Source organism: Balaenoptera ricei, chromosome 18 (assembly GCF_028023285.1).
Source record: "Balaenoptera ricei isolate mBalRic1 chromosome 18, mBalRic1.hap2, whole genome shotgun sequence".
Taxonomy (NCBI): domain Eukaryota; kingdom Metazoa; phylum Chordata; class Mammalia; order Artiodactyla; family Balaenopteridae; genus Balaenoptera; species Balaenoptera ricei.
The window spans coordinates 69,359,823-69,372,121 of NC_082656.1; the positions used below are offsets into that span (position 1 = coordinate 69,359,823).

General features: G+C 40.5%; 1 protein-coding gene across 1 annotated transcript in view; it reads left to right on the plus strand.

Annotated features, from left to right (window-relative positions):
* LOC132352444 (ATP-binding cassette sub-family C member 4-like) overlaps window positions 1–12,299 on the plus strand; it is a 127,709-nt gene that overhangs the window by 23,019 nt on the left and 92,391 nt on the right. Inside the window, 6 exon segments of the mRNA XM_059902907.1 lie at window positions 2,588–2,611; window positions 2,613–2,798; window positions 4,143–4,283; window positions 5,083–5,120; window positions 5,410–5,504; window positions 7,402–7,548. Of these exon segments, the coding sequence (XP_059758890.1) occupies window positions 2,588–2,611; window positions 2,613–2,798; window positions 4,143–4,283; window positions 5,083–5,120; window positions 5,410–5,504; window positions 7,402–7,548 (631 nt within the window).

The window sequence follows — 12,299 nt, forward strand, 5'->3', positions numbered from 1 at the left end:
AAAGTACTGCAAACTGGGTGGCTTAAAGCAACAGAAATTTATCATGTCACTGTTCTGGAGGCTGCAAGTCCCAAATCAAGGTGCTGGCAGGGCCGTGCTCTCCCCGAAGGCTCTAGGGGAGAATCCTCCCTTCCAGCTTCTGATGTTCACTGGCTTTCCTTGTGGTTCCTTGGCTTACAGCTGCAGGACTGTAGTCTCTGCCTCTGATGTCACGTGGCCATTGTCCCCGTGTCTGTCTGAGTCTCTTCTCTTCTCATAAGGACATCAGTCATATTGGATTTAGGGCCACCCTACTCAATATGACCTCACCTTAACTTGATTACATCTGCAAAGACCCTGTTTCCAAATAAGGTCACCTTTACAGGTGTAACGTTTATAGCTTGAACGTATCTTTTTTTTGGAGGAGGGCACCATTCAACCCACAACTCCTAGCATGGTTAGGGGTGGATTGGAGATTAGTGAGAATTTTTCAGAGTTGGTGGTGGTTTGATGCTTCACTCCTTGGCTTGTTTGCCTCTGTGCCTCAGCACCTCCATCCTTAACCACCGTCTGTTCCAGTAGGCCCTTGGTAAACTTCCTGACTTATCAAATGAATTTCTGCTCCAAGTAGGATATTAAAATGCAAAACCTCTACCTCTCTAGAAGCAGTCAACTCTTCTCTACTCCTCCAGGAATGGGGGGCTCAGATCTCTCAAGCTTGAGAGCAGTTGATTTCATGCACAGAGGGGGTGATACTAGTGTATAAAACCCCAGCATTGGCACTATTATGAGCACAGAATCAGTGGGCAGGAGAATAACCTATTTAGCCAGTCCCTGGATGTTTTAGGGTCCCCTTATTACTTCTTTTGAGGACACTACCCTCAATTTTACTACTATCAGAACAACCATTTGTCCGCTGGTGAGCACCCTTGGATGAGTTGGGGTCCATCCTTACTGTTTGTCTGGTCTCTCAGAGCAGAGAGGGGATGACTGTCCCCTCGTCCCCTCAGAATGATCAGTGATTGGCTGCCGAGTAAAATTGCTGTCTTTGTACCATTAGTTGTTTCCTTGTGCATCTTACAGATACTAAGTGGAAAGTGATAATTTCATGAAATAAGGTGTATGAATTTTGCCTCCCAAGTGGAACAAGACACAGTGTATCATGAATAATTTTCTAATTCTGCAGTATCAGACAATGCCCAAAGGCTTCATTGGGCTTCTCCTAGGGGACCACCTCAGGGGATAGAATGAGAGGGGTACCAGCTAGGGTCGTGGGCCACCTTCTTTACCTGACCTGTCTTAATCAGACATACCCTACTTTAATTAGTTTTTCATCCTGGAATTTTGCCCAGTATTTTGTTTGCCACTGAGTGAATCAGCTGAGTCTTGTTTCATGGGGTCAGAAAATAGTGAAAACATCTGCACATTATTTTATATAACTTTGTAAGGGAGGGAAACTGTGCAATGATGTGTTACACATGTTCAAAGAAAATGATTTGATTGGCTGTAGCTTAAGCAGTTGCCTGATTTGGGGAAGCCTGGTTGGCTGCTTGTGATTGATTCTGGCTTAGGTTTTGGTTTGCTGGCACAGGCTGCCAAGGCATTAGAGCCACCCCGGTCTCATGACCTCCTTGTTTATTAGTTATTTCATCAGCTGAAATATTGAATTTTCAGTTGGGAACTTCCTGTGTTTGTGGGGCAGTTGTGAAGACCATGAAGATGCAGCTCGTGGGTTCTCTGTCCAGGGCTGGTTCCTACATTGCTCGTCTCAGTGGGGCACATGATACTATGACAATGGTCAGCGAAGATTTGATGAGTCACCCTTACCTATGCAGATGTGCTTGTGCCCACCTCTGGGTCAGTCTTAAGTTTCTTTTTTTTTTTTTTTTTTAATTTTTATTTATTTATTTATTTATTTTTGGCTGTGTTGGGTCTTCGTTTCTGTGCAAGGGCTTTCTCTAGTTGCGGCAAGTGGGGGCCACTCTTCATCGCGGTGCGCGGGCCTCTCACCGTCGCGCCCTCTCTTGTTGCGGAGCACAGGCTCCAGACGCGCAGGCTCAGTAGTTGTGGCTCACGGGCCTAGTTGCTCCGCGGCCATGTGGGATCTTCCCAGACCAGGGCTCGAACCCGTGTCCCCTGCATCGGCAGGCAGATTCTCAACCACTGCGCCACCAAGGAAGCCCAGTCTTAAGTTTCTTTCCTGGAATATCCTTCCCAATTGACTGTTTTTTTAAATCCTGCTTGTCACATGAGGCTTCTTTCAATTTCCATGTTGTCTAAACAGACCGTGTTGATAATATCACCAGCCTCTGTGCTTTTTGATTCCTGAAGTGCCCACGGTAGTTATGTCAGTAGCCTCCATTTCTAACACATGAGCACACATTTGTTTCCTATCCCCCAGTACCTAACGCAGGGCGTGGCAGAGATCAGAATGCTCAGTTCTTTTTCGAGTTGAATTGAAGTAGATTTGTCAATCAGAATTCCAAACCTAAGGATCATTTTCTTAGGAAAATCATAATTTAAGACCAGTTAACTTTTCTTGATTGGTATTTAGAATAGATTAGTATTATCAAATGCAAATGTATTCCTCTCAAATTCTTTATTTTAGGGCAAAATAGTGCAAAAGGGGACTTAACGCTACATTTCCGAAATCTGGGGTAGATTTTGAAGATATCCTTTTAAAGAAGGTGAATGAGCAGGCTGAACTATCTCCAGTTCCAGGAGCTCCCACTCTGAGGAATCAGACCTCTGAGTCTTCAGTTTGGTCTCAACCGTCTTCCACACCCTCGTTGCAAGATGCCGCTCCAAAGGACCAAGATGTGAGTTTCTCATCCTGCAAATGCCCTGGTCTGTCCACTCTTGGTGGACTCATGGACCTTCAGTCTGCTCTGCTCATGACATCTTTGTTTGTCCCAAAGTAGATCCTAAGTTTCCAAGGCCTTATTCCATGGAATTGGTAGAATTAAATTGCTCCCTGAATGGGGTTCTCCCTTGGGTGTAGGATGGAGAATCTTATGGAGATCAGTAGTGGGTGTACTGCTATGAATTTCTGGGTGTATGTGGCTCACACTGATATGAGAACTCTTCAGTTTACCATAGTTACATCCTACTTGCTCTGTTGGCTCCTGGCTTCCTTTATGCATCTAGAGGCGTAATGTTAAGACCTCCTTATATGGAGTCCTGCTGTGGCCCAAATTAAATCAGCTGCTTTCCTATGTGTTAACTGGCACTGTAGGTGACTCATGGTATTATTTTGCCCCCTTGTCAGATGTTCTGTGATAGGCCAGAGGTAGCCTGTGCAAAGGACCTGACATACAACAGACAGTTTGGAATTAGTTCCCATCTTCCTTTCTTACCATTCAAGACCAAGAACCACATCTTATCCACCTTCAATCCCAGTGGCCAGCATAGAGCCCAGGACATCCTTGGCTCCTGTGACTCTATAATGCATTTTAAGTCCTCCAGACAGAAATGCACTAGATCTCCCTTAAAAACATACACAGGTGTTCCTCGATATCCAAACCCTCACTATCCAAACCCAGGATCCTGGATGATTCTGACAAGTATTTAGATTAGTCCCTCACATTCCAAACTCAGGAATCACTCTCTGAAATTCAGGAACCAAGCAGATTCTGATCATATGCTGTTCCCCTGCTATCCAGACTCACATTACTCCAGCTCACCGTGTGAACTCAGTTTACTGTATCTGGCTAGTATTTTGAGCCCCGAGTATGTTTTATGTTTCCATCATTGAGTGACACAAATAATCTAGAGGGATACATTAGCTCCATATCATTTAGTGTATTATTTTGGAATAAGCTTCTGCATTTATACTTGAATCAGGTATGTTCTGTGTGTGCTGAGGCCCATGATCGATTTAAAGCAAAGCCACCCAACAGTGAATAACTTTGTGTAAATGATGTTTCCTTGTTTCTCATAGATTCCTAGGAGTAGGATGGCTGGGTCCAAGGGTGAATGCATACATGGTTTTGCTAGATACTTCCACATCCTTCTCTGTAGGAGACGGACCATCTTGCACTCCTACCAGCGTATGAGTTGTGTCTGTTTTTCCACAGCTTTGCAGTGGAGTGAATTGTTGAACTTCTAAAATTCGGGGTTCATTATTTAAAATTTTGTCTCTCACTGTCATTTTTGCCTCGCAGACTGAGAATATACAGGTTACACTAGCACTGGAGAGCTATTCGGAGGGAAGAGTTCACTTTAAGACCTACGTGAATTACTTCACATCTGATGCTCACTGGCTTATCATCATTTTCCTTATTCTAGTAAACATCGCAGCTCAGGTAAGTAAGGACATTTATTTTGGTTTGTGCCCTCAACTTGATATATATGTACTATTTATACTGTATTTATTTTATTATTATTTTTAATATGTATATTAAGAGATTTATTTCAAAGAATTGGCTCATGAGACTGTGGGATCTAGCTGGGTGAATATGAAATCAGTAAGGCAGGCCTGCAGGCTGATTCAGGCCGCTGACCCTGAAGTCTTGAGGCAGAATTTCTTCCTTTTCCAAGAATCCTCAGGTTTTCCTGTTAAGGCCTTTGACTGACTGGATGAGGCCCACCGCATTGTTGAGGGTGATCTCCTTTACTTAAGTTGACTGACTGTAGATGTGAAGCACATCTACAAAATACCTTCACAGCAATATCTAGCCGAGCGTTTGGTTGAATCACTGGACACTGGCCTGGCCAAGCTGACACAGAAAACTGACCGTCACAGTACCCGTCAAGCGTTTTTCCTTCAAAAAATCCCGACACTTACACTATTACTACTGCATTTTGCCGTCCACTTGGATTTGCGTTGAAATGCGGTATCTGTGGGGAGCAAAATAAGTGAGGCTTTCTGGTGTCACATGTGCATGATAGAGAGCTTTTAGGAAAGAAAGGATGTCTTTTAGAGATTTTACAATGTCACACGCCCTTCCCTGGCCTGCGGTTGTCTGGGACGTGGGGCTTGCCACTGACCTGAGCTGGAAGGACCGTCTCCGTTCTCTGGAACCTTTCCATCCATTCTAGTGAGTGGGGTTTTGAGGGGGTCAGTAATGTCAGTGTTTGAGTGATTGTTGTTTCCTGCTCCAGGTTGCCTACGTCCTTCAGGATTGGTGGCTTTCATACTGGTGAGTGATTCCTGGTCCGACCCAAAGTGCTGTAAAATCAACAAGAAGCCGCAGTTTCCCACAGAGTCAGGGGGGAGAGATGGGGCTTGTTCAGCCCCCTCTTCTGATCCTCACGTAGTTTCCCCTGCTATCATGATTCAAATTGAGTCTTTATAAGGTAGATGGACACTTGTGAGCTGGGAACCATTTTCCAGCATAAAACACATCTTCCAAATTGAGGGTTTTCTTTGGTTGTTATTTATCTAAATTCTATCCATAGCATAATATTTTTTTCTTCCCTGTTCCATAGGGTGAATGGACAGAGTACACTGTATGCCGTGGTGTATGGAAAAGGAAACCTAATTGTGGTCCCTGATCCTGACTGGTACTTTACAGTTTATTCAGGTAAAATCGAGTAATCTGGCCTATTATACAAGAGTCTGAGGTGCTTACAATGAGCCTCTGTGAGCAACTAGGGTTTCCAGGAGTAATTTAGTAATGTCTTAGCGGGTTAAGAGTCTGAGTTGCATTTACTCTGTGAATTAATTAGAATGATTATTTTTAAAATCTACTAGAACAAAGAGGTTGAATGAAGACTCTTAATTTGCTCTGTACTGGATTTTGGAAGTTAATCCAGGATTGCACATTCAGAAAATCAGCCACTAGAAGTATGTGGCTATTGTCTATTCTAGTAAGTTGCTTCAGCAAAATCTTATCTCATTAGATGGATGGGCAAGAGGATTAGAAACAGATCCCCACCGTGTGGTTCAGGTTGTTCCAATTCTGTCTGAAAAAAACCTGGCTTTTATTGAACTTGGATGAATCCTTTGGCAGCAGGGGCCCCCAAATAAAAGCATTATATCCTCACAGGTATGCAAAGCCCCCTTTCTCCATACTGCTCATCTCTTGGGCTTCACTAATTACTTAAGAGGGAAGCTAAGCAGGGAGAATTCCAGTGTCTGGGAATTAGGATTGCTTCTCTTTCTTACCTTGAAATTACAATGTTATCGTGTCCGCAACTGTGTGATTAATTTAGCATCTGGCTTGCTAGACTAATATTAACACGGCTCTCTGCTTTCAAAAGAGTGCTTAGAATATATGTAGTGTAACATACTTTTTAGAGGAAATACTCATCTAAAATATTAAATATTCCCATGGGAAACCCTCATACGAGCTTTCTGCGGAGATAGAGTGTGATATCTTTGTAAGAACCCACACATTGAAATTTGGTGTTTATTGTGTTGATCTCTTGCTAAGAAACCTAAATCCATTAGTTGTTTACCTTCTGAATTGGTGGACTATGGGAACTTAAAGGAAGAAGAAAGGGAATCTGTTATACATTCACATAGAATGATGGGCTAAGGCAAATGCATGTTGATGGAGTTCAGGAATTTGAGCAGCTTTCAGAGTTGAAATAAGTGATGTGTCAGCTGGAGGGGAGAAAAAATGTACTTGATGGAATATTTATTATAGAAGTTATGTCCACTCTATTTAGCATTGTCTGTTCAAGAGATGTTAGGAGGGATATTTTAATTTTTATATGCATAGCAGGTACTCATTTATGTTGTTAATAAAATATAAGTTTGAGTGATTATGTTCATTTCCGAATGATTTGCATTTCTATAAAACACTTAGAGATTAGTTGCTCACTTAGATTAATTATGTCATGTTAAAATACAATTTGTATTTTCTTGCAATTCAATTATTTAAGAGATTTTCTGCTTGCAACTTAATATGATGTTTTCATACTCTTTAAAGCTACTTGGGCATGGAATTAACTACTTTACGTGGAATTAAATTTCGATGTAAATTTACCATTTACAAGGAAATGGTAAATCATTTCTCCTGTTCCCTGTTAATTCATGATGGTACCAAAGCATTCCTCAATTTTAGATTATGGGACATGTTTTAATTAGTAAGATTTGAAATACGGAAAAAGGAAGATCAACTACTTTTTATAATTTTCTTTCTTCTGAGTTTTTATTAGAACTTGTAATTGAATTAGGAAAGCATAGAATGAAATTGTGGTTTACACATGATTTTTTTTTCCCATGTGGTTTCTGTTTAATGAGAGGAACATAGTGATTTTTATATTCTTCCTTATAAATGTATCTTGTGAATGTATTAAACACTTAAATAATCCATTATATATATAAATTTTTCTATATTCTATTTATGAATTTATATATAAATTATATTTATAAAATAAAATACATAATTTCTTTATAAACTGCCTGCCATGCTTTAGCATCATGGAAGGAAAGGCAGAGATCTTGTGCTGAATGATGTTTCTTTATTTCAGTTCTAACTGTGGGTACTGTCCTTTTCGGCATCACAAGATCTCTGTTGATATTCTGCGTTCTTGTTAATTCTTCACAAATTCGGCACAACAAAATGTTGGAGTCCATTTTGAGAGTTCCGGTATTGTTCTTTGATACAAATCCAATAGGTAAGTCGGACACCAAGTTTCTCAGCATATATGTCTTGTTACTGCATTTAGTGCCTGATTACATTTGATATTTGAAATTGGAGGAGATTCTTGGGAGAAAATCACTGTGCATGTTGTTCCATCTTGTACAAAAAGCTTTACTGATATTTTTTTCCTACCAGAGAAAATCTGAATATAAGATCATATAAGCTTTCGTTCCAATTTATGTGTGTGTGGAAAGATAAATGAACATTCACTTTGCAGAATGATTTAGGAATCCATTTTTTGTGTGGCGTATGAAACACCTTACATTCGATATAAATGTGTTTCAATGTTGTTGACGAGTTGCTAAAACGTTGGCTGTGTCACATAGTGTTAAGCTAGGTTGTCCCCTCAGAAGGAACTTCTTACAAAGAATCTCTACATGAGACAGGCTGTGTGTTTCTTTCTTTCATTTCCCATCGATTTCTGGGATCACAGTGCTCTGACATGTGCCTATAACTTTGAGGTTTACCTAAAATGGTAATGAGAGTGGTTCAAGATGGCAGAGTAGAAGGCCGTGCGCTTACTACTTCTTGTGAGCGCACTCTAATCACAACTAACTGCTGAACAGTCATCGACAGGAAGCCACTGGAACTCACCAAAAAAGATACCCCACATCCAAAGACAAAGGAGAAGCTGGAGTGAGACGGTAGGAGGGGCACAATCACAGTAAAATCAAATCCCATTACCGCTGGGTGGGCGACTCACAAACTGGAGAACAGTTATAACACAGAAGTCCACCCACTGGAGTGAAGGTTCTAAGCCCTACGTCAGGCTTCCCAACCTGGGGGTCCAGCTATGGGAGCAGGAATCCCCACAGAATCAGACTTTGAAGGCCAGTGGGATTTGATTGCAGGACATTGATGGGATTGGGGGAAACAGAGACTCCACACTTGGAGGGCACACACAAAGTAGTGTGCGCATGAGGACCCAGGGGGAAGGAGCAGTGACCCCATAGGAAACTGAACCAGACCTACCTGCTAGTGTTGGAGGGTCTCCTGCAGAGGCAGGGGGTGGCTGTGGCTCACCACGGGAACAAGGACACTGGCAGCAGAAGTTCTGGGAAGTACTGTTTGGTGAGAGCCCTCCTGGAGTCTGCCATTAGCCCCACCAAAGAGCCTGTAGTCTTCAGTGCTGGGTTGTCTCAGTCCAAACAGCCACCAGGGAGGGAACTCAGCCCTGCCAATCAGCAGACAAGCAGATTAAAGTTTTATTGAACTCTGCCCACCAGAGCAACACCCAGCTCTACCCACCACCAGTCCCTCCCATCAGGAAGCTTGCACAAGACTCTTAGATAGCCTCATCCACCAGAGGGCAGACAGCAGAAGCAAGAACTACAATCCTGCAGCCTACGGAATGAAAACCACAATCATAGAAATGTAGACAAAATGAAAAGGCAGACGACTATGTCCCAGATGAAGGAACAAGATAAAACCCCAGAGAACCAGCTAAATGAAGTGGAGATAGGCAACCTTCCAGAAAAAGAATTCAGAATAATGATAGTGAAGATGATCCAGGACCTCGGAAAAAGAATGGAGGCAACGATTGAGAAGATGCAAGAAATATTTAACAAAGACCTAGAAGAATTAAAGAACAGACAAACAGAGATGAACAATACAATAACTGAAATGAAAAATACACTAGAAGGAATCAGTAGTAGAATAACTGAGGCAGAAAGAACGGATAAGTGACCTGGAAGACAGAATGGTGGGAATCACTGCTGCAGAACAGAATAAAGAAAAGAGAAATGAAGGCAGCCTAAGAGACCTCTGGAACAACATTAAACACACCAACATTTGCATTATAGGGGTCCCAGAAGGAGAAGAGAGAGGGAAAGGACCTGAGAAAATATTCAAAGAGATTACAGTCAAAAACTTCCCTAACATGGGAAAGGAAATAGCCACCCAAGTCCAGGAAGCACAGAGAGTCCCAAGCAGGATAAACCCAAGCAGAAACATGCCGAGACACATAGTAATCAAACTGACAAAAATTAAAGACAAAAAAATTATTAAAAGCAACATGGGAAAAACGACAAATAACATACAAGGGAACTCCCGCAAGGTTAACAGCTGATTTCTCAGCAGAAACTCTGCAAGCCAGGAGGGAGTGGCATGATATATTTAAAGTGATGAAAGGGAAGAACCTCAACCAAGAATACTCTACCCAGCAAGGATCTCATTCAGATTCTATGGAGAAATCAAAAGTGTTACAAACAATCAAAAGCTAAGAGAACTCAGCACCACCAAACCAACTCTACAACAAATGCTAAAGGAACTTCTCTAAGTGGGAAACACAAGAGAAGAGAAGGACCTACAAAAACAAACCGCCCAAAATTAAGAAAATGGTAATAGAAACATGCATATTGGCAATTACCTTAAATGTGAATGGATTAACTGCTCCAACCAAAAGACAAAGACTGGCTGAATGGATACAAAAACAAGACCCGTATATATGCTGTCTACAAGAGACCCACTTCAGAACTAGGGACACATACAGACTGAAAGTGAGGGGATGGAAAAAGATATTCCATGCAAGTGGAAATCACTAGAAAGCTGGAGTAGCAATACTCATATCAGATAGCATAGACTTTAAAATAAAACATGTTACAAGAGACAAGGAAGGACCCTATATAATGATCAAGGAATCAATCCAAGAAGAAGATATAACAATTATAAATATATATGCACCCAACATAGGAGCTCCTCAATACATAAGGCAAATGCTAACAGCTATAAAAGAGGAAATCGACAGTAACACAATAATAGTGGGGACTTTAACACCTCACTTACACCAATGGACAGATCATCAAGATAGAAAATTAATAAACACAAGCTTTAAATGACACAATAGACCAGATAGATTTAATTGGTACTTATGGGATATTCCATCCAAAAACAGCAGATTACACTTTCTCAAGTGCACACGGAACATTCTCCAGGATAGATCACATCTTGGGTCACAAATCAAGCCTCAGTAAATTTAAGAAAATCGAAATCGTATTAAGCATCTTTTCTGACCACGATGCTATGAAATTAGAAATAAATTACAGGAAGAAGACCATAAAAAACGTGAACAAATGGAAGCTAAACAATATGCTACTAAATAACCAAGAGATCACTAAAGAAATTCAAGAGGAATTCAAAAAATACCTAGAGACAAATTACAATGAAAACACGATGATCCAAAACCTATGGGATGCAGCAAAAGCAGTTCTAAGAGGGGAGTTTATAGCAATACAATTCTACTGCAAGAAACATGAAAAATCTCAAATAAACAACCTAACCTTACACCTAAAGGAACTAGAGGAAGAAGAACAAACAAAACCCAAAGTGAATAGAAGGAAAGAAATCATAAAGATCAGAGCAGAAGTAAATGAAATAGAAACAAAGAAAACAATAACAAAGATCAATGAAACTAAAAGCTGGTTCTTTGAGACGATAAACAAAATTGATAAACCTTTAGCCAGACTCATCAAGAAAAAGAGGGAGAGGACTCAAATTGATAAAATTAGAAATGAAACAGGAGAAGTTACAACAGACACCACAGAAATACAAAGCATCATAAGAGACTACTACAGGCAACTCTATGCCAATAAAATGGACAACCTGGAAGAAATGGACAAATTCTTAGAAAGGTATAACCTTCCAAGACTGAACCAGGAAGAAATAGAAAATATGAACAGACCAATCACAAGTAATGAAATTGAAACTATGATTAAAAATCTTCCAACAAACAAAAGTCCAGGACCAGATGGCTTCACAGGTGAATTCTATCAAACATTTAGAGAAGAGCTAACACCCATCCTTCTCAAACTCTTCCAAAAAAGTTGCAGAGGAAGGAACACTCCCAAACTCATTCTACAAGGCCACCATCACCCTGATACCAAAACCAGACAAAGATACTACAAAAAAAGAAAATTACAGACCAATATCACTGATGAATATAGATGCAAAAATCCTCAACAAAATACTAGCAAACGGAATCCAACAACACATTAAAAGGATCATACACAATGATCAAGTGGGATTTATCCCAGGGATGCAAAGGTTCTTCAATATATGCAAATCAATCAATGTAATACACCATATTAACAAATTGAAGTATAAAAACCATATGATCATCTCAATAGATGCAGAAAAAGCTTTTGACAAAATTCAACACCCATTTATGATAAAAACTCTCCAGAAAGTGAGCATAGAGGGAACCTACCTCAACATAATAAAGGCCATATACGACAAACCTACAGCCAACATCATACTCAATGGGGAAAAGCTGAAAGCATTTTCTCTAAGATCAGGAACAAGACAAGGATGTCCACTCTCGCCACTATTATTCAACATAGTTTTGGAAATCCTAGCCACGGCAATCAGAGAAGAAAAAGAAACAAAAGGAGTACAAATTGGAAAAGAAGAAGTAAAATTATCACTGTTTGCAGTTGTCATGATACTATACATAGAAAGTCCTAAAGATGCCACCAGGAAACTACTAGAGCTAAACAATGAATTTGGTAAAGTTGTAGGATACAAAATTAATGCACAGAAATTTCTTGCATACCTATACACTAACAACGAAAGATCAGAAAGAAATTAAAGAAACAATCCCATTCACCATTGCAACAAAAAGAATAAAATACCTAGGAATAAACCTACCTAAGGAGGTAAAAGACCTGTACTCAGAAAACTATAAGACACTGATGAAAGAAATTAAAGATGATACCAACAGATGGAGAG